Genomic DNA, 22,864 nt, shown 5'->3' on the forward strand with positions numbered 1-22,864 from the left:
AGTGAGGTGATACCTCATTGTTGTTTTGATTTGCATTTCTCTAATAATTAGTGATGTCGAGCATCTTTTCATGTGCTTCGTGGCCGTCTGTATGTCTTCTTTGGAGAAATGTCTATTTAGGTCTTCTGCCCATTTTTGGATTGGGGTGTTTGTTTCTTTGATATTGAGCTGAATGAGCTGTTTATATATTTTGGAGATTAATCCTTTGTCCGTTGATTCATTTGCAAATATTTTCTCCCATTCTGAGGGTTGTCTTTTCGTCTTGTTTACGGTTTCCTTTGCTGTGCAAAAGCTTTGAAGTTTCATTAGGTCCCACTTGTTTATTTTTGTTTTTATTTCCATTACTCTAGGAGGTGGATCAAAAAAGATCTTGCTGTGATTTATGTCAAATAGTGTTCTTCCTATGTTTTTCCTCTAAGAGTTTTATAGTGTCCAGTCTTATATTTAGGTCTCTAATCCATTTTGAGTTTATTTTTGTGTATGGTGTTAGGGAGTATTCTAATTTCATTCTTTTACATGTAGCTGTCCAGTTTTCCCAGCACCACTTATTGAAGAGACTGTCTTTTCTCCATTGTATATCTTTGCCTCCTTTGTCATAGATTAGTTGACCATAGGTGCGTGGGTTAATCTCTGGGCTTTCTATCTTGTTCCATTGATCTATGTTTCTGTTTTTGTGCCAGTACCATATTGTCTTGATTACTGTAGCTTTGTAGTATAGTCTGAAGTCTGGGAGTCTGATTCCTCCAGCTCCATTTTTTTTGCCTCAAGACTGCTTTGGCTATTCGGGGTCTTTTGTGTCTCCATACAAATTTTAAGATGATTTGTTCTAGCTCCATAAAAAATGCCATTGGTAATTTGATAGGGATTGCATTGAATCTGTAGATTGCTTTGGGTAGTATACTCATTTTCACAATGTTGATTCTTCCAATCCAAGAACATGGTATATCTCTCCATCTGTTGGTATCATCTTTAATTTCTTTCATCAGTGTCTTATAGTTTTCTGCATACAGGTCTTTTGTCTCCCTAGGTAGGTTTATTCCTAGGTATTTTATTCTTTTTGTTGCAATGGTAAATGGGAGTGTTTCCATAATTTCTCTTTCAGATTTTTCATCATTAGTGTATAGGAATGCAAGAGATTTCTGTGCATTAATTTTGTATCCTGCAACTTTACTATAATCATTAATTAGCTCTAGCAGTTTTCTGGTGGCAGTTTTAGGATTCTCTATGTATAGTATCATGTCATCCGCAAAGAGTGACAGTTTTACCTCTTCCTTTCCAATTTGTATTCCTTTTATTTGTTTTTCTTCTCTGATTGCCGTGGCTAGGACTTCCAGAACTATGTTGAATAATAGTGGTGAGAGTGGACATCCTTGTCTCGTTCCCGATCTTAGAGGAAATGCTTTCAGTTTTTCACCATTGAGAATGATGTTTGCTGTGGGTTTGTCATATATGGCCTTTATTATGTTGAGGTAGGTTCCCTCTATGCCCACTTTCTGGAGAGTTTTTATCAGAAATGGGTGTTGAATTTTGTCAAAAGCTTTTTCTGCATCTATTGAGATGATCATATGGTTTTTATTCTTCAATTTGCTAATATGGTGTATCACATTGATTGATTTGCATATATTGAATCCTTGCATCCCTGGGATAAATCCCACTTGATCGTGGTGTATGATCCTTTTAATGTGTTGTTGGATTCTGTTTGCTAGTATTTTGTTGAGGATTTTTGCATCTATATTCATCAGTGATATTGGTCTGTAATTTTCTTTTTTTGTAGTGTCTTTGTCTGGTTTTGGTATCAGGGTGATGGTGGCCTCATAGAATGAGTTTGGGAGTGTTCCTTCCTCTGCAATTTTTTGGAAGAGTTTGAGAAGGATGGGTGTTAGCTCTTCTCTAAATGTTTGATAGAATTCACCTGTGAAGCCATCTGGTCCTGGACTTTTGTTTGTTGGAAGATTTTTAATCACAGTTTCAATTTCATTACTTGTGATTGGTCTGTTCATATTTTCTGTTTCTTCCTGATTCAGTCTTGGAAGGTTATACCTTTCTAAGAATTTGTCCATTTCTTCCAGGTTGTCCATTTTTTGGCATAAAGTTGCTTGTAGTAGTCTCTTAGGATGCTTTGTATTTCTGCGGTGTCTGTTGTAACTTCTCCTTTTTCATTTCTGATTTTATTGATTTGAGTCCTCTCCCTCTTTTTCTTGATGAGTCTGGCTAATGGCTTATCAATTTTGTTATCTTCTCAAAGAACCAACTTTTAGTTTTATTGATCTTTGCTATTGTTTTCTTTGTTTCTATTTCATTTATTTCTGCTCTGATCTTTATGATTTCTTTCCTTCTGCTAACTTTGGGTTTTGTTTGTTCTTCTTTCTCTAGTTTCTTTAGGTGTAAGATTAGATTGTTTACTTGAGATTTTTCTTGTTTCTTTAGGTAGGCTTGTATAGCTATAAACTTCCCTCTTAGAACCGCTTTTGCTGCATCCCTTAGGTTTTCGGTCGTCGTGTTTTCATTGTCATTTGTCTCTAGGTATTTTTTTATTTCCTCTTTGATTTCTTCAGTGATCTCTTGGTTATTTAGTAACGTATTGTTTAGCCTCCATGTGTTTGTCTTTTTTACGTTTTTTTCCCTGTAATTCATTTCTAATCTCATAGCGTTGTGGTCAGAGAAGATGCTTGATATGATTTCAGTTTTCTTAAATTTACTGAGGCTTGATTTGTGACCCAAGATGTGATCTATCCTGGAGAATGTTCCATGCGCACTTGAGAAGAACGTGTAATCTGCTGTTTTTGGATGGAATGTCCTATATATATCAATTAAATCTATCTGGTCTATTGTGTCATTTAAAGCTTCTGTTTCCTTATTTATTTTCATTTTGGATGATCTGTCCATTGGTGTAAGTGAAGTGTTAAAGTCCCCCACTATTACTGTGTTACTGTCGATTTCCTCTTTTATAGCTGTTAGCAGTTGCCTTATGTATTGAGGTGCTCCTATGTTGGGTGCATATATATTTATAATTGTTATATCTTCTTCATGGATTGATCCCTGGATCATTATGTAGTGTCCTTCCTTGTCTCTTGTAACATTCTTTATTTTAAAGTCTATTTTATCTGATATGAGTATAGCTACTCCAGCTTTCTTTTGATTTCCATTTGCATGGAATATCTTTTTCCATCCCCTCACTTTCAGTCTGTATGTGTCCCTAGGTCTAAAGTGGGTCTCTTGTAGACAGCATATATATGGGTCCTGTTTCTGTATCCATTCAGCCAGTCTATGTCTTTTGGTTGGGGCATTTAATCCATTCACGTTTAAGGTAATTATCGATATGTATGTTCCTATGACCATTTTCTTAATTGTTTTGGGTTTGTTTTTGTAGGTCCTTTTCTTTCTTGTGTTTCCCACTTAGAGAAGTTCCTTTAGCATTTGTTGTAGAGCTGGTTTGGTGGTGCTGAATTCTCTTAGCTTTTGCTTGTCTGTAAAGCTTTTGATTTCTCCATCAAATCTAAATGAGATCCTTGCCGGGTAGAGTAATCTTGGTTGTAGGTTCTTCCCTTTCATCACTTTAAGTATATCATGCCACTCCCTTCTGGCTTGCAGAGTTTCTGCTGAGAAATCAGCTGTTAACCTTATGGGAGTTCCCTTGTATGTTATTTGTCGTTTTTCCCTTGCTGCTTTCTATAATTTTTCTTTGTCTTTAATTTTTGCCACTTTGATTACTATGTGTCTCGGCGTGTTTCTCCTTGGGTTTATTCTGTATGGGACTCTCTGCGCTTCCTGGACTTGGGTGGCTATTTCCTTTCCCATGTTAGGGAAGTTTTCGACTATAATCTCTTCAAATATTTTCTCTGGTCCTTTCTCTCTCTCTTCTCCTTCTGGGACCCCTATAATGCGAATGTTGTTGCATTTAATGTTGTCCCAGAGGTCTCTTAGGCTGTCTTCATTTCTTTTCATTCTTTTTTCTTTAGTCTGTTCCGCAGCAGTGAATTCCACCATTCTGTCTTCCAGGTCACTTATCCGTTCTTCTGCCTCAGTTATTCTGCTATTGATTCCTTCTAGTGTAGTTTTCATTTCAGTTATTGTATTGTTCATCTCTGTTTGTTTGTTCTTTAATTCTTCTAGGTCTTTGTTAATCATTTCTTGCATATTCTCAATCTTTGCCTCCATTCTTATTCCGAGGTCCTGGATCATCTTCACTATCATTATTCTGAATTCTTTTTCTGGAAGGTTGCCTATCTCCACTTCATTTAGTTGTTTTTCTGGGGTTTTTTCTTGTTCCTTCATCTGGTACATAGCCCTCTGCCTTTTCATCTTCTCTATCTTTCTGTAACTGTGGTTTTTGGTCCACAGGCTGCAGGATCGTAGTTTTTCTTGCTTCTGTTGTCTGCCCTCTGGTGGTTGAGGCTATCTAAGAGGCTTGATGGGAGGCTCTGGTGGTGGGTAGAGCTGACTGTTGCTGTGGCGGTCAGAGCTCAGTAAAACCTTAATCCACTTGACTGTTGATGGGTGGGGCTGGGTTCCCTCCCTGTTGCTGTGGCGGTCAGAGCTCCGTAAAACCTTAATCCACTTGACTGTTGATGGGTGGGGCTGGGTTCCCTCCCTGTTGGTTGTTTTGCCTGAGGCAATCCAACACTGGAGCCTACCCGTGCTCTTTGGTGGGGTTAATGGCAGACTCTGGGAGGGCTCACGCCAAGGAGAACTTCCCGGAACCTCTGCTGCCAGTGTCCTTATCCCCACGGTGAAACAGAGCCACCACTCGCCTCTGCAGGAGACCCCCCAACACCAGCAGGTAGGTCTGGTTCAGTCTCCCCCAGGGTCACTGCTCCTTCCCCTGGGTCCCGATGCACACATTACTTTGTGTGTGCCCTCCAAGAGTGGGGTCTCTGTTTCCCCCAGTCCTGTCAAAGTCCTGCAATCAATTCTCACTAGGCTTCAAAGTCTGATTCTCTAGGAATTCCTCCTCCCATGGCCGGACGCCCAGGTTGGGAAGCCTGACGTGGGGCTCAGAACCTTCACTCCAGTGGGTGGACTTCTGTGGTATAAGTGTTCGCCAGTCTGTGAGCCACCCACCCAGCAGTTATGGGATTTGATTTTACTCTGATTGCGCCCCTCCTACCGTCTCACTGTGGCTTCTCCTCTGTCCTTGGACGTGGGGTATCCTCCTTGGTGAAGTCCAGGGGCTTCCTGTCAATGATTGTCCAGCAGCCAGTTGTGATTCTGGTGCTCTCGCTAGAGGGAGAGAGAGCACGTCCTTCTACTCCGCCATCTTCTGTTTTGGGTCTTTGTTGCTGCACGCGGGCTTTCTCTAGTTGCAGCGAGTGGGGGCTACTCTTTTGTTGCGGTGCGCAGGCTTCTCATTGCAGTGGTTTCTCTTGTTGTGGAGCATGGGCTCTAGGAGCGTGGGCTTCAGTAGTTGTGGCTCGTGGGCTCAGTAGTTGTGGCTCACGGGCTCTAGAGCACAGGCTCAGTAGTTGTGGCGCATGGGCATAGTTACTCCACGGTGTGTGGGATCTTCCTGGACCAGGGCTCGAACCCGTGTCCCCTGCATAAGCAGGCAGATTCTTAACCACTGTGCCACCAGGGAAGCCCCACTAAACCATTTATTTTGATTGGTGTTAAACTTACATTTTTCCTGACAACATGAATAATACAATTTTTTTTTTACTAAGATGTAAACTAATTTAAAGCTCTGGAAAATTTCTGAGTTTTGATTGTCAAGGATTTTCTTTAATCATTATAAATTGTTAGACATCATAAGAAGGTTCTTTCCAGCGACTAGACTGAGATGATCCTTTAAGGAAAAGGAACATTTTCTACTCTCTGTTCAGGTGTATGTACTTGTCAGCTAATATCAGAGTGCTCTTTACTGAAGGTCTTTACTTCTAAAGTAAAGATAATTGATCTGTCAAAGGATAGTACAGTCATTTGGCCATTTCTCGGTCCAACATGGCAATGGTGATTTTTGAAGCACATTTTATTAAAGGCACAGTCAGGCTTTCCCTTCTCCCAGCCTCACTGCATCCAGTATCAGGAGGAAAGTCCAGCCTGTTTGTGAGGGCTCAGAAGTATGTCCACTGAGCCATTTGTTCTAAGTGCTCTAAATAGTCAATATTTGCGATTGCTCTCTGTAAAGGTTTGCACGTTTTCCTGCAGTCCCAGGCCAGTCTTGCGTAAGCAGCAGCTTAATCCCGCTACAAATAGTCGGGCAACAGCAGGGCCCGGTGCTCAGTCTGTCCCTCGGTTTGTTTATTCCACTCTGGCAGCTGGCCACACTCCAGTGTGTGTGTGCTCTCTCTTCCCACTGGGGAAATGCACGTTTAAGCTGGCCCTCTTGTTTCAAGGTCTCTGCTTGCTTGCATGAAAGCCTTTTGCAATTTCGTAATGGTTGAAATGTGTAGTCTTTTGGAAAGTGACAGATTCCAGGGCTTGAGAACATTCACTTGTTTAGTTTGGGATTTGAGAAGCACACAGAGGGAATGCCTTTAGCGTAGCTCCAGCATTTGGAATATCAAGTCAAGAGGAAATGGGAATTTTTACAGGGTTCTAAGCAGTGTTACATGGGGCGTGTTCCTTTTCTGATTAAAAAATATAGATGAGCACTGTTTGTCCTATAAATTTCACCTTTTCTGTATTTATCATGGCTTTTTAAAAAACTATTGTTTTTTAGAAAATGTTGACAATTTCTGTACAGGTTCTGTAATCTCCCATCACCCATTTGAACTTGGAGAAATTCTTGAAATTGCAGGCATTTAGAGCAATTCATTTATGATATACAAAGGTAATGACAATTGTGTGACAAGTCAAGTTTGCAGGGACATCATTGGCAGAACTTACTGTGATGTGTTTCTCCCCCTTATTCTCCCAGAGCTTAGCAAAATGGAACTGGGCCAGGTAGGAATGCATATTTGTTTGATTGAGGTTTTTATTTTGAGACACTGATTGGTGTGTTTTAGGATCTGTGACATTTACCCCAAGAAAATAACTTACCCTTTCTATATAGATTTTCTGAACGTCAAGGGTCCTACACGTGTCTTTATTGTCGCTCGGCACCTTGTGTTTTCATTTACGAAATACTGAGCGTTCCCATGCGTCAGGCGCTGGGGGGACCCAGAGATTAAGAAGAGGTGGTCTCTGCCCACAAGGAGCTCCCAGACTGGCAGGGGTGCCCAGGAACATAAGCCGATGATGATTAAACACTCGAGGAGAAATGTGGAAACGGAAGTGTGAATGAAGTGCATCAGGTTTCCCGAAAGATCTTATGCAGGACATTATTTCATACAGAAATAGATTACAATCCAATCACATAGGACTTTGCAAATTATATAACGTAGACCTAAAAGAATATACTTAACCACTGAAATCGTTACTCAGTTGTGTGGCCCAGTTGGTATACAGGCAGTTACTGTGGTAAACTATCAGACCGATGCTTACATTTGACAAGCTATGAATAAGCAAACTTGGTACTTTTATGTAATATGAGGAAGTTGCTCATGCCGAAAGCCAAAGGATAATTTAGTCACGTAAACCTGAGTGGGACCTTCGGCTGCTGGTGAGTCGCGTATTGTCCTCTGGGGACCTCTGCACTCCACGTGGCTGTGAACCAGAGTTGCCCTGGGCAGTTCCCATTTTGCTTAGGATGACAACGAGGACAGACATTCACAGGCTTACCTGGGTGAGGTTTAAGTCATTTCTGATAGAAAAGTTAGAACTTCATGCTTCATTCCCCAAGGGAGATGTTGAGGCGTGGGATTTATAGTCACTTGACTACGAATTTCATTTCTCATCATTGTGTCCTTTGATACACTGTCACAAATGCACTTTTTCCTTCTATTACATCCTCTAAATTGGTTTTGTTTGTTTATAGACTAATGACTTCTACATATTTTGTACCCATTACTAGATCGAATTGTCTTTTTATTTCTAATAGTTTTCTAACTCTATAGCCTCGTCATCGGCAAAAATGATTGTTTTACCTCTCATTTCTTTGTCTTGTCTTAATTGTACTTTGCTGGTACAATAACAAACAGATTCTAACAGTCATATGGGAAAGAGAGGTTTTCAAAACAGCCAAGACCAGAAACAGAGCATGGAGGTTCGGAGACTGGGGAGGGTGAGAAGGTGGCAGAGGGGAAAGAATGGACTGTTGATGGTAAATGTTTACTGTTAAGTGGTGCTGGTGCAGCAGATGTCACACGTCCGCACAGACCTCCCGTTCCCCAAACCTGCTCCCCCCGCCGGCTTCCTCATCGCAGCGCTCAGCAGCTCCATCCTACACGCCCCGCCCAGAAACCTTACAGTCAACCTCCCGCCCGCCCACTTGGAAAAACAGCTTCATTGAGGTGTAACTGACATACAGTGATCTGTACACGTTCAAAGTGTGCAGTGCGGTTGGTTTTCACATGTGTCGATACCTGTGACACTGTGACCACAGTCGAGATTGTGAACATACCCGTCCCCAGCAAACGCTCTTGTCACTACAGGTGAGCTTCCGTTTTCCAGACAGTCACCCTTGTCTCCCTGCTCTCTCATCCCAGGCTGTCAGGAGAGCCTGCTGGGCTCGGCCTTCAGAAACCCGTCCAGCCTCCGAGCCTGGGGCCGTGCGTTGCTGCAGAGCCTTCCAGCTGGACCCTCTGATTCTCAGCTTGCTTCCTTCTAGTCTGTTCTCAACACGGCAGCCGAAGTGCTTCTTGTGAAATATACCCCCCAGATGCCAGCACTCCTCTCCTCAGCACCGTCCTGGCAGCCGCTCGCCTCCCCCGGGGTCAAAGCCCAAGGCCCAAAGCCTCAGACCTCTGAGGCCTTGTGTGGCCCCCGCCCCACGCCTGACCTCTCTGACCTCCCGGCCTCCTCACCGGCGACTCCTTCTCACACACCCTGATCTGGCCACACTGGGCTCCTTGCTCAGCCTCAAGACACTCAAGCATCTGCTTGGTCGCCTCCCTCAAGCGCTCCCCCAAGAGTCACCTCCTCAGGCGGGCCACCCCGACCACCCTGTTGAGAGTGTAGCCAGCGTGTCCCCGTCCCTCTCACCCTGCTCTCCTTTTCCGTAGTCCTCATCACCTTCCACGTCCCATGTACCTCACGGGGTTGTCTTCGTTGTTTGTCTCCCCCTGCTGGAAGAGAAACACCATAAAAGTGGGCATTTGGGCCTCCTTTGTCCACTGACGGATCCTGAGCACCTAGAGCGGTGTCCAGCCACTGACGGATCCTGAGCACCTAGAGCGGCGTCGGGCCCTCGGTGGAGCACATTCAGAGAAGAATGGGCAAAGGGTGTTAACGGGCAGTGCACAGCACTTACCGGGTGTCAGGTGCTCTACCAGGCTCTCCTGTTCTAATGCCAATATGCATTTTGGGAAAAACCTTACATTCTGCAAAGTCATGCAGTAAAAAGAACAGGGACTTACAGGAGGGATGGGGCTAGGAGGTAGGAGGAGACCTCTCCAAACCCGTGCACCTCTGTAACCAGAGCACTGATGAAAGCAGCAATCAGGCCTTGGCAGCCCGTAGTGGGTTGAATGGTGGCCTCCAAAAGACACATCCACTTGGAACCTGTCAGTGTGACCTTATTTGGAAAAAGGGTCTTTACGGATATAATTAAGTTCAGGATCTCAGAATGAGATCCTCCTGGATTTAGTCAGGCCCTAAATCCAATGATATGTGTCCTCATAAGAGAAGAGAGGAAGATCTGAAAGACAGACAGGATGAGGCCATGTAAAAACAGAGAATGATTGGAGTGATGTGGCCACAAGCCAAGGAAACCTAGAGCTGCCAGAAGCTAGAAGAGGCCAGGAAGGCGCCTCCCCTAGAGCCTGCAAAGGGAGTGTGGCCCTGTTGGGTTCCTGCCCCCTTCTCTGAGATGCAGGTCCTGGAGAGCATCTGCTTCTGATACAGACCATTCTCCTGACCAGTACAAGTCAGATCCAGGGTATAGCCTTCTTCGTCAGCGTAGCGCCTTCGCAGCTTCCTTGTTGGTACTCGCAGCTTCAGCAGATAGCTTAATGCAGTGGAAAGCAGGACAGTTCTAGAAGCCACTAGCCATAAAGGAAGGCACTTCTGTAGACTTTCAGCTTTTTTCTTAATGTCTTCATATATTGCTCAAGCTTTCTAGAAGCTTGCCCTTGATCACTTCAGAACCTTAACATGTTGGCAAGGGAGTCGAGGGTCTGTTCTGTTGTATATTTTGGCCTGGGTGGTGATTACAGTAGTGTATATGTATGCAAAGATTCATTGAGCTGAACATTTTTTAAAGATTTATGTGCATTACTGTATGTAATTTCTATCTCAGTATAAAAGTTCAAACAATTAACATCCCAGGGATGTTAAATAAAAGTACCACGTATTAAATTGGTACTTAAATTGGCACCAGGGAGAATCTCATTGTGTTCTGGTGTAACTTCTACCTTTGTACTGCCATCAGTCGCCTATTTATCAATCAAAGACATCAGTGTTGTACCAGAACAGACTGTATTGACTAACCAGTCTCACAACAACCCTGTGGTCTGGGCTGGTTTTATTCCCATTTGACAGATAGGGAAATGGAGGCACCCAGAGAGTTGTTACACAGCTGTTAAGAGGCAGGCTGGAGATTCACACTAGGCTGCCCGTCAGAGTCACTGCTTTCAGCCATGCACGTGAAAAGATGTGCTAAGGCAGAGTGATGCAAACTGAAGCTACCATGAGATACCATGTTATACTCATCAAATTGGCAAAAACTCTTTCTCTTACGTTGCTAAGTTCTAATGAGGATGTAGAGCTACAGGAATCACCAGATGCCACTAGTGGGAGCATAAGGTCATCTCCCCACCTCAGAGGACAATTGGGCAGCATCTAGTAAAGTTGAAAAGACCATACTGTCCTCTCCAGCAATTCCTTCCCCACCCACCAGGAAAATTCCTTCGAGAAACATTCACATACAAGTCTGAGGAGATGTGTCCAAAGATGGCCCAGCGTCGCTTATAATAGTGGGGAATATCCCACTATTGGGAATGGATAGATCAGCTGTGGTTTATTCATTCAACGAATTCAACTGGGATCTGCTTGAGAAAAATATTGTCGGATCACAGTGTCGGTTGATAAGTACAGAATACCACCATTGATGTAAATTTTCACCAAATAGAGAAGAATGGTGTATTTTGTTTCTGGATATTCATTGAGAGGAAAAGTGTCACAAGTCTGCTCGGGAAGGAAGGCTGCATGCCAACCTGAGAAGAGTTGTTGCCTCTGGGAGTGAAAGCGGGCAGCAGGGACAGGTGACACAGGAGCCCGGAGCTGTGCCTGGGTTGATGCATTTTAAAAAGATGCTGGCGCATGTGTGTGGATATGTGTACGTGAGTTATGTCTTGGTGGCAAATAGCTGGGTGTTTTTTTTATTAATCTTTGTGCTTTTCTGTATTTGTAAATGACGCAGTATTGAAGGAAGTGATGTGTGTTAACCCACAACGAGCGGGTTTGTTCAGAAAGCGGCAGCCGCAGCAGATGTGGGGCACAGGCGTGTCGTGGTGGCGGAAAGCGGGAACTCACATCTGTGCTTCTTTCCAGCAGCCCAATCCGGTGGAGCAGCGTTACATGGAGCTCTTGGCCTTGCGCGACGAGTACATAAAGCGACTTGAGGAGCTGCAGCTCGCCAACTCTCCCAAGCTTTCCGATCCCTCGACCTCCCCTTCGAGTCCTTCGCAAATGGTGCCCCACGTGCAGACTCACTTCTAATAGAGGAAATAGCTGACTTTCATCCGGGGCCTCTGTACAGAGTAGGTTAAAATATTTGCCTCCATGTAGAACTTGAACTAACATAATCTTAAACTCTTGAACATGTGCCTTCTAGAATACATATTGCAAGAAAACTACAGTGTCTACACGGCAATTGGAAGAAAGGAGCCCAGATGGGGTTTTGGAAAATCCTGATACCTTCCAAAAGCAGTTTTTGAAAGATAATATTTAAATTATATTTACCTCTTCAGAAATACTATGTGTACAATATGTATTTTGTGGGCCTCATTGGAACAACAACATTTTTAACTAAAGGGGAAAAAATATATGTTTGTGAAATGGATTTACCTCGAACTGCTTATAGTAGTTGCTTAGGGTGATCTAAAAGGAACCCAAATGTGAAAGATGTGTGTTCCTGCCAAAACCAAATTGAGCTCAGCTTCCGAGGCATAATCCACAAGCAAGGTGTTTAAATAATTGCCAAATTTCATACCATCGTAAGTGTGATGACTTAAGGACAAATAGCTGTGTAGATGAGCTTTCCATTATTTTGAAATTTTGGAATATGAAGTATTTTCCCCAAGAGAAGCATATTTTTATATTTAAAAAAACCTGATAGGGCCCAGTTAAATATGATTTGATTATTTTTAACATTGCCAGTTCTGTTTCCTAAGTTCTTTCATGAGCTTGCCTAGAATTCTGACCTATTTTCAGGTGGTGGAAACCCCTTCTATAGCACTGTTTGAAGATGTCGGATGCATTATGCTGCTTATGTGAATGTTTTCGCAAACGTTGCTCTAGTCAAACTAGCTGATCTGCCAAAGTGTCGGGTTGACCATCTCGGATGTGTGAGCTGTCGCTAGAGCAGCATCCTTTGAAATAAAAGCCGCAGATGTACATTTGTTGAGCGTATTCTTGAAAGTATGGTGTTTATGCATTTCAATTTCAATGGTGTTCGACACCCCTCCCCACCCAGGCGTGCATAAAAACTGGTTCTACAAATTTTTACTTGAAGTACCCAGCGGTTTGCTTTTTCAGGTCTTTTTTTTTTGTAGTATTAAATGCAATTTCAAATGCAGTTCTATTTGATATCTGAACTAATTCATTTAGTCAGTATATTTGTAAAAGTTAAGGCTACAGTTAAAAAACAATTAATGTGTTCTACAATGATTTGTAAAGGACTATTTATAGCTAATATGGTTTTGTTTTCAGTGAATTAAGAGAGATTAAATATATCTTTGTAAATTATTTTATGTCATAGCTTAATGGTCTACCAAATAAGACATCTCAAATGCAGTAGTATAAATGTATAAATTTTGTATGTATAAGAAATTTTTTAGACAGTCTCTTGCTTTTTGTAAACGCTGTAAATATTTCATAAATTAACAAAGTGTCACTCCATGAAAAGAAAAAAAGCTAATACTAATAGCTGAAAGGATTTTGTGAAATTTCATGACAGATGTTTCATGGCAATAATGACTAAAGACCTGCTGTAATAAATATATTAACTAAACATTGCACTCTATTCCCAGGGCTGTAACTGTGTATGTGTCTTAAATGTGCATGTTGCCCATCTTACTTGCTTTTCCTGGATCTACTTCACATGCCCTTTATCTTACTAGCAACCTTGTATAGGGCTCTCCCCAAATCCCAACAATATTGGAAATTTAAGTACATTAACAATGCAGATTTTAAGCCACAGCTACCTTTATTTTATTTTTTTAAATGTATTTTATTGAAGTATAGTTGATTTACGATGTTGTGTTAATTTCTGCTGTACAGCAAAGTGATTCAGTTATAAATATATATATATATATATATATTCTTTTTCATATTCTTTTCCATTATGGTTTATCATAGGATATTGAATATAGTTCCTTGTGCTATACAGTAGGACCTTGTTGTTTATCCATTCTATATGTAATAGTTTGAATCTGCTAATCCCAAACTCCCAATCCATCCCTCCCCCACCCCCTCTCCCCCTTGGCAACCACAAGCCTGTTCTCTATGTCAAGCCACAGCTGTCTTTATTAAAGTAGGGATAGCTTTCACAAAAGTGCTGGGCTGCAGAGACGCAAGACTTTCAGACTCCGGATGGAGAACACAGCAGTTGACATTAAGGGAGATTAAGAGACTGGTTGAAACAAGTCATACTCGATGTCTCTTTAGGTAAGAATTATTAAAATTCTTCAAATGCGGCCAACTGGAAATTATCTACATGTGTCCTAAGAATGCTAAATAGTTATACTAGTAAACTTACCATTTAAAAAAAATCCAAATAGGACTCTTAAAAGAGTAAGTATCTCTTTTAAAACTATGAGTATTTGAAATGCTCTCCAAGGTTCTTCTTCAGACACGGCTGTGTTTCACCCTCACTGCGCCCTCGTGGCCACGTGGTGTTCTATTATCCCTGTTTTTCAACCGTGGAGAGCATTGTTGCTGCAGGGGTTCATTGACTTGCCCAAAGTCCCAGAGCATTGAAACAAATGTATGCAGGCATCGAACTGAATTCTGCCTCTCTTGCATTCCCACTGAATAGCCTTAGCTTTGCCTTCTGGAATGAAATAGAATAATCTCTTCCTGGGACAGCCCTTCAAGTAAATTGGAATCGTATCTATTTTTGATAATATAACAGGTTTTTCGTAACTATAGTCATAGTACTTTCTGATCTATTTTTGATAATGCAGCAAAGCTCCTCCTCACAGTTTTGGGGAAGGAATCATACTCAAAAGTTTGAAAATCTGTTGGCCAGTATCTCATCACCTGCAGCCCTCTCTACAGAATGCAGCTGTCAGTCATGTGGACAGCTCATGTGGCATTTGGGAGCATTAGGCAAAGGCAGGACTATATAAAGGGAATGCTCTTAAAGTACAGGAATTTATTACAGAGTATATACACCTCTGACTGGAGGACGTAGCCATTGGTGGCCATTAAAGTAAAATCTGGGGACACCCAAAGGAAATAAGTATATGCAGCATGCAGCACAAACAAGAACGAGGATTAGCACATCTGCAGGAAAACCTAGTGGTTGAAATAGATTGCAGTCGAATTCTTTTAGGTTCACAGAATCACTAAAGCATGCTGCCGGAATACCAATTTTTGAAATGAGTCTAATACTCTGGCATCTATCATAACTTAGTTAAGGAATTATTAGTAAAGTCTTTTGTATTAAACATATCTGGAAGATGAAAGATCAACAAAACAAAGTATTCTCGTTTCCTTATGAGGCTCAGATTCAGATATGGTTTATTCCTTACTTGCAATAATTCGTCATTTAAAAGCAAAGGCGATAATGTATTTAAACCATGTAGGGTAGCTAAATGCTTATTATTTAAGCCATGTAAGGTAGCTAAAATGTTTAGACATGACCATTAAGATTTAGTTTGTTTTTCTAGTAGTTACGGAGAACACGGCTTATTCATTTATAGTGGTTAATACGTATGTGCTTCTGAAATGGACTGTTCCACAGTGCAGTCCACATAAATTACAAAAGAAAGTTGTTCATCTCATTTCGGGAGCTTTATGTCACAAACCTGTATTAGAAAGAACCCTGGTCGGGACGTGTGGGGACCTGGGTTCCCGTCTGGGCTCTGGACCTGCTTCTTGGATGGAAGATGTGAGGTCCTCCCAGCACCCCCTCAGGAGGCCCGGGAGGAGGCCTTAGTGTCCACCTGCTCAGTGAGGGTATGGACTGCACGTTCTCGAAGATTCCTTACAAGTCAAACAGCCCTTGTCAGAAACACATTTTCATCACTTATGCTCATACAATATTTACGGCAGAAGATGGCGTTGGCCCTGTGTATTAGTTTCCTGTTTCTGCTGTAAGAAATCACCACAAACTTAGTGGTGATTTATTATCTTCCCCACACATTTATTCTCTTACAGTCCTGGAGGTCAGAAGTCTGAAATTAGCCTCCCTGGCCTGAAGTCAAGGTGTCAGCAGGGCTGCGTTCCTTCTGGCAGCTCTAGGGGAGAATCCTTTCCTTGCCTTTTCCAGCCTCTAGTGGCCGCCTGCTTTCCCGGAGTCGTGGCCGCTTCCTCTGTGTCTAAAGCCAGCAGCACAGCACCTTCAAATCTCTCAACTCTGACTCTTCCGCCTCCCTTGTTGACATTTAAAGGACCTTAGTGGGCTCCCCTGGCGGTCCAGTGGTTACGACTCCGCGCTTCCACTGCAGGGGGCACAGGTTTGATCCCTGGTTGGGGAACTAAGATTCCCCACGTGGCCGAAAACAGAAAAAGGAAAAAAGGACCTTGGTGATTATATTGGGCCCCTCTGGATAACCTAGGCTGCTCTCCCCACCTCAGAGTCAGAGAATCAGCAACCTTAATGCCCCCTTGCTGTGTAAGGTAACACAGAACAGGTTCCAGGCATTAGGATGTGGACGTCTGGGGAGGCTATGATGTTAGCACACGTCAGTCCGTGTTGGCAGATGATGGTGGGCCTGCAAGCTGAGAGGTCAGACACACTCTCCTGTTACCAGCTCTACAGTGACTCACAATTAGGGAAACAACTAGCTCAATTCATTTTGTTACATCTCAGGCGATATTTAGACTTAGAGTTGCCTCTGACTTTATTCCCTGTTTCTATCCTCGCATCTATCTAAAGCCAGACCATGTACTTTCAACCCCCTTGGTCCCTGAATGGAAGAAAGGGAGATATTTATTGGGGGCATATGTGCCAAACTCTGTACTATTTAGCCTCCCCACAACCTTATAACATTGATAGGCTTGGTTTTTTAGGGTTTTTTTGTTTGTTTTGGTTTTTTTTGGGGGGGGCGTCATTTTATAGATGAGACTAAGAACCAGAAGTGGTTTTTTTTAAGACAATATTTTCGATAGTATTTTTTTAGACAGTATTTATCAACAAATACTGTCTACTATGACCCAGACCTGTGTCAGCTGATCTTTGTTGGGAAACAAAACTGAGTAAAACAGTGGCCTCCTTTGAGTGTCTGGCCTAGTAGGAAGACAGTTCAGTTAACTGGTAATTCCCATGCAGGGTGTACCCTGCTCTAATAGAGGCAGACTGGGGGGCTTTGGGGCCAAGATAGGGGGTCAAGGAGGAACTTCTTGGGAATGCAGTTAGAACTGAGTCTTCTTAGTTAAATAGGAGCTCGGTGATATCTCATCAGGGGAATGTACATTCGAACCACAGTGGGCTACCACCCCACACCCACATATTGGCAAACCTTTTAAAAGTCTGGCAGGGCTTCCCTGGTGGTGCAGTGGTTAAGAATCCACCTGCCAAGGCAGGGGACACGGGTTCAAGCCCTGGTCCGGGAAGATCCCACCTGCCGCGGAGCAACTAAGCCCGTGCAGCACAACTACTGAGCCTGCGCTCTAGAGCCCGTGAGCCACAACTACTTAAGTCTGCACGCCTAGAGCCTGTGCTCTGCAACAAGAGAAGCCACCGCAATGAAGAGTAGACCTGGCTCGCCGCAACTAGAGAAAGCCCACGTGCAATAATGAAGACCCAACGCAGACCAAAAAAAAAAAAAAAAGGCACTATTCCCATCATTTCAGGGCCCTAGCCTTATGACCTTATGACCTAATCACCTCCCAAAGGCCTCATCTCCAAATACCTCAATACCAATTTGAGGTTTAGGGCTTCAATATAAATGGTGGAGGTGGGGGGAGAGACACAAACATTCAGTCTATAATAGTGGGTTAAACATTTGATTTAGTAATTTTGGAAAACCCGAAGCCTGCAAGAGGTGGGTCTCCAGTGTATCTGGAGATCTTCCCTTCCTTCCTCCCAGCTCTCCGCACCCTGTCACCCTTTCACCCCAGGCTCATCCCCTCGTGGGTGTTAGGATGGCTGCTGGGGTTTCAGGCATCACATGCTCACAGTTCAGTTGGAAGTTATTAAGCTGGGAGGGCAGGATGGGTTTGGGATGGGAACTAGTAACTCCTTGCCTACAGGTCTGCCTTTTTTCAGGATGGGAAGTATTCCCTTTATATTTCACTGGCCAGACTTGGGTCATAGGTCATACCCAGGGCAATCACAGGCAAAGCGGCTTAGCCATGATTCCCATCCCCATCCCCAACTAAATCAGGGGTGGGTTGAGAGGGGATGAGCCCGTTGGATATGCAAACCCTAACAAAATGAGCAGGGAAATAAATATTGAACAGGAATCAAATGTCCTAAATGCCTTTATCATCAGATACTGCCCTGATTTTCACAAGCGGTGATTTAGCTGACAGAAGTTAAATGTTACTGTTAATATAAAGCAAGGGCGGAAGTTCCGAGGGCGGTATCAGAACACTTGGTTGCCCTACAGACGGCTGGGTAAGAACGGAGTGAGGAGGGGTTGCTAAAATGTGTGGGATTGCTCGGGGTTGGAGACGTCAAGACCAGGGAGGCCCAGGGGGCCTGGGCTTCTCCCACCGCCAAACTTTTCTGGGAAGGAATACTGAGGGAAAACAAATCACGCTGAGTAGTTGAATTTCCCTAAACTTTTTTTTTTTTTTTAACCCTGCATCTCTAATGTCAGTCTGGTAGTTTCCTGAGCAGAGCACGTTCTTTCTGCATAATCCATTGGTGGATTTCGACCCCAAGTGGCTGGGGACGTGCCCGGTCGCCTGGGCCCTACCTCGCCGGCTCGCGGGCCGGGCGCCCAGGTGGGGTTCGGGCGGGGCGGGGGCGGGGGGACCCGGCTCCCGGCCGCGCGCCGCCCTCCCCGCCCCCCACCCCACGCGCGAGGCCTTGTGGGTAACGCGGGGCGCCAGGTGACAGCTAATGGCGGCGGCCGCCTGAGCCGGGCGGGCGGCAGATCGGGGCCGCCAGAGGCGCGCGGCTGGACCTTCCGGGGCGCCGCTCCCCTCCCGACGGCGGCTTCCCTGCGGCGGCGGCGGGCTCGGCGCGCCATGGACAGGCCAGCGGCGGCGGCGGCGGCGGCGGCGGGGGGCGGCGAGGGCGGCGGGGGCCTGGGCCCGGGGCCGGCGGGCGGCAGGAGGCCCCCTCGGGTCGCGGGGGCCCCCGCCGCCGGCTCCCGGCAGCCCAGCGTGGAGACCCTGGACAGGTAAGCGGGGCCCGGCCGCCGCGGCCTCCCGCTCCCCGACTCCCGAGGGCCCCGCGCGAGGCCCGGCTGCCCCTTCCCCGCGCGCCGGGCCGAGGCCGAGCTGGGGCGTCCCCCTCCCGCGTCCCCTCCGGAGCCCCGGGAACCCCCGCCTGGTCCCCGGGGCCCGCACCTGGCTCACTTCCGCCTCGCGCCGGAGCTCCCCGCACCCCGAGGGGCTTCACAGCTGTCAAACCGCGTCCCAGGCCGCTTCCTACTGCACCTTGGAGCCACCTCGGCAGCCCTTGCCCCGGCCACGAATGGTTTGGGAGGAAATTTCGCCCCGGCGCCCCTTTTTTAGCGTGACCTTGCTTCGTGTGATCTGAAGACCCAAATCCCGCCGCCGCTGCTTGGGGTCTTTGATGCTGGGGTTGGTAGGGGGCAGTTGGGGGGCGGAACCCCGTGGGTGTCGGGCTAGCGCAGATAGAGGCAAAGATACCCTCATTTGAAAAGCTGGGATGGAAAACTTCCAAACTGCTCCCGATTCGAGAACACATCATCGTTTACTTTCAGTTCTTCACACTTTGAAGGAACCGGTTCATTGTTTTCACAAACACGTAAGCCTACTGCTTCTTAGGCAGTCCGAGAACTAAGATGAATCAGTTAGAAGCACAAACCGACCAGATCCAACTGGGAGGGCCACCCTGACACTCGGGACAAGGGGTGGGTGATCCCATAGCCTGGAATGTGCAGCTTTTCCACATCTTGGCCATTTCGCTGACGCTAAACTGCAATTAGGCGAGACATAGTGTTGTAACACCACTGGGTCAGTTTCAGATGCTGGTTCCTGCCTGTCTCAGTCACACCCCTGAGCTGAACTTTTGGGAGTTTCCAAAGGCAGAGGAACAACAAGAAACATTCCCTTTGTTTCTACCTCAGTGTAATTACAATGTATTTTAATAAAGTAATTACCTAAGTGGTCAGCTTCACTGAAAACTAATCACAGCCAAGACAGTACGTGGAATGGTCAGGGATTCACTCACCTGCAGATACTCTGCAATGTATGAGGGCTTGGAGAGTCAGAGAATAACGCCCGACGGCTTTCGCTCTCTGGCTTACCATCTAGTGGAGAATACAAACAAACCAGCCATTGAAATCAAGTGTGATAAGTGCCAGGGTGGAGGTACGCTTGGAAGTGCTCTGGATGTGGTGTGCGTGGGAATCATCTGAGAAGCTTTTTAAGAACACCAGGCGGCCAGACCCCAGTCGTGAGGCTTCTGATTTAGGAGGTTTGGGTGAGGCCCAGGAGTTAGAATTTTTCAAAAATGCTCCACAGCCTCAGCTGTGGTCCACTGCACTGCGGTACACGGAGGTGGGATATTCGCTTTAGTTTTTAGTGGCGGGACGGGGGCAGGGGATGCTTTTTGGCCACAGGAGTGGAACGTGCAGCCATGTGGGCTGGATGCTGGATGTGGGGAACTGGTAATAGAGAAGACTTGCGGGAAGGCAGGAGTTAGATCCTGAAGGGGCCTGTGTGCCTTCCAAGGAATTGTGCCTTTGTCTTCTGGGCCGATGCGTTTCTGCTCAGTTCTGTATAACCTGAGTCAGGATCACCTCCAGTGCTTGATTCAAATGCAGACTCTTGGATCCCACCCTAAATCTAATCCACCATTTCCTGGGTAGAGCCTGAAATTCTGCATTTTTAATAATCACCTTAGCTACAAGTAGGGTGGGCTTTGTGGTCTCTTTGGCCCCAGATGGTACAGGGTACTGGTCGAGCCAGTGTAATTATCAGTAGCATCCTTCTGCAACTCACAATAGTGTCTTGGTTTGGATGAGAAATTATATGGTCACCCTAGTTATGGGGGGCACAAAAGGATTTCCATCAGGGGAGCTACAGGATGGGGTAGGCATTTGAGAACAATTGCTGTGCAGTAGTGTTGTGAATGGACTGCAGGTGGGCCGTCTCACTGAGTTGGGTTAAGTTGGTTCTGGAAACGCTAATCTCTCAGTCATTTATTCTGCGAATATGAGTGCCTGCTCTGTGTCCGGCACTGTGTTAGCCCTGAGGATACGGCAGGGAACACACACACACAAATCCCTGCCCTCGTGCATCTTTGTAGTGCGAGAGAGAGAGAGAGAGACAAAAGAACACGTCACATGTGTTCTGTGTTAGGTGCTGGGGAAGAAAAGTCAGCTGGGAGGGGGTAGGAAGTGGTGGGGCTGTGCGTTCTGGGGAGTGGTTGGAATTTGGTGCAGCGTGGTCAGGGAGAGCCTAGCTGAGAAAGGTGGCCTTTGAGTAGCACCCCAGAAGAGGTGAGGGGCCTAGTCATGCACATATCCAGGTGGCAGCACAGGCCTGTGCTCCCTGACGCGGGAGGGTGAGCCAAGGGTTCAGGGCTCAGCCAGCAGACCAGTGTCACCAGCAGGGAGGGAGCTAGGGAGACAGCAGTAGAGGACAAGCTCAGAGAGGTCACAGGGGCAGATGGTGGACAGTCATGGGAGCAGAGGAGGGACAAAACCTGGTGTGGATTTCAGGACGCTCTCCACGGCTGCTGTGTGGACAACGCACCGGAAGGGGAAGGAGTAGAATCAGAGTCTAGCAGGTGGGAGGCTGTCGCAGTTATCAAGGCGAGAGAGGATGGTGGCTGCGACCGGAGCCGTGGGCTGGAGGAAGGGAGAAGTGATCCGATTCAAGATATCATTTGAAGAAAATCTGCAGGGTAGAGCCAGTAGGGTTTGCGAAGATTGGTTGTCGGGTAGGAGAGAAGAAGAATCAAGGACAATCCCAATGTCTCTGGCTTGCGGAAAACGATGTTGCTGAGATGGAGAAGCCTCTGCTTGGAGTGGGGTTAGGAAGTTAGCAGGCTCTCAGCCCTGGATATAACAGTAATGAGATACCAGTTGGATTTCCCAGAGCAGATGTCAAAGAGGCAGTTGGTTTATTTAAGCCTGGAGTTCAGGGGTGGTGTCTGGGCTGGAGACCAAAATTTGGGAGTCACCAGCATAGAGGTGGGGCTTAAACTCACAAGGTGGGAGAACACGGACAAAGGATGGGCGTCTGGAAAAGGTAATTGGAATAGGGATGGGCAAGGTGCGTTCTTATGATACTTAGCAGATAAGAGTGACGAGACTCGGTGAGCATTCAGATGTGAGAGCGAAGTGGGGCGTGGGCTCCAAGGTAAACCCCAGCTTTGGGGCCTGGGGCCCCTGGGTGAGGCTGTGCCTTTCCCTGACTTAGGAAACGTGAGGCCTGGAGGGGCAGGTTGCAGGCTGGGCGGCTGATGCTGGTCTGGACACGTGGAGCCGGCAGGGTCTCTGGGACCGACCAGTGGAGCTGTCTCATGAGATCCTCGGTGTCCAGATCGGGGGAATCCAGGCTGGAGAAACAAAGCTGGGAGCCCCCAGACTGCAAGTGATTGTTGCCACCAGGATTGTGGAGGGAGACTGCACTGGCTAAAGAGCAGAGGGGGGAGGAGACGTGGCCTTCCTCCTCAGTCCCGTCGTTGTGACCGGCTCTGGTTCACGTTCTTCTTTTAAGAGACCCCCAGAGTAGACCCTGGCTCTGCAGCTGTGGCTCAGCCGTGGACCGTGGGCCCTCCCCTCTCTTCTGAATACCGTACTTCTCTTAATGCTGACGGAGCTGTGGGCCTGCGAGAGGATGTGGCTCACTCGAGGTCACGGAGCTGGCTGGTGACAGAAGCAGGACCCGGAGCCAGGCCTCCTGTCTACCAGCCCACCATGCCACCCTGTTTGTAACTCTGTTGACCAGGATGCTTCTGGTTGCAGGTACCAAAAACACAGATCATTCTAGCTCCAGCCATCACTGCTGCAGCCAGGGCGAAAGATGGCCGCAGGCACATTCAGAGCCAGAGTTGCAGACAGTGTGGATGAGGCTTCTCATCTCTGTTTTCTTCATGTCTTACTCTCTGCCTCTGTGGGTTCCTCGAGGTGGTGGACGTGGGGAGTGGCCTCAGCCAGTGCTGGGGGCGGGTCTACACAGCTCCGGACCCAAGAGGAAAGCTTGGGGTTCCTCGCCTCCAAGTGGAGGAGGAGGAGCAAGGGGTCGCCCTCCCCGTCCTGCAGAATCCTGTGACATGCGGAGGGCAACTCCCTACCGTAGAGAGGAGTGTCCTCACTAGAAGGAAGGGGAAAGGAGGATAGAGGAT

General features: G+C 46.0%; 2 protein-coding genes across 15 annotated transcripts in view; both read left to right on the top strand.

Annotated features, from left to right (window-relative positions):
• Nucleotides 1-13,222, top strand: part of MTM1 (myotubularin 1) — a 104,329-nt gene extending 91,107 nt beyond the window's left edge. For 4 of the 5 annotated variants that reach the window (XM_036840095.1, XM_036840096.1, XM_036840093.1 and 1 more), the window contains one exon: nt 11,530-13,222. In XM_036840095.1, the coding sequence (XP_036695990.1) occupies nt 11,530-11,697 (168 nt within the window). In that variant the 3' untranslated portion in view covers nt 11,698-13,222. The remainder of the gene's footprint in view (nt 1-11,529) is intronic. The other variant, XM_036840094.1, reaches the window with a different exon arrangement.
• A 5,208-nt stretch (nt 13,223-18,430) lies between these two features.
• MTMR1 (myotubularin related protein 1) overlaps nt 18,431-22,864 on the top strand; it is a 67,079-nt gene continuing 62,645 nt past the window's right edge. For 7 of the 10 annotated variants that reach the window (XM_036839389.1, XM_036839392.1, XM_036839390.1 and 4 more), the window contains exon 1: nt 18,434-18,719. In XM_036839389.1, coding sequence (XP_036695284.1) covers nt 18,565-18,719 — 155 coding nt within the window. In that variant the 5' untranslated portion in view covers nt 18,434-18,564. Of the gene's footprint in view, nt 18,720-22,864 lie in introns of all 10 variants that reach the window. The other 3 variants (XM_036839398.1, XM_036839394.1, XM_036839400.1) reach the window with 3 other exon arrangements.

Source organism: Balaenoptera musculus, chromosome X (assembly GCF_009873245.2).
Source record: "Balaenoptera musculus isolate JJ_BM4_2016_0621 chromosome X, mBalMus1.pri.v3, whole genome shotgun sequence".
Taxonomy (NCBI): domain Eukaryota; kingdom Metazoa; phylum Chordata; class Mammalia; order Artiodactyla; family Balaenopteridae; genus Balaenoptera; species Balaenoptera musculus.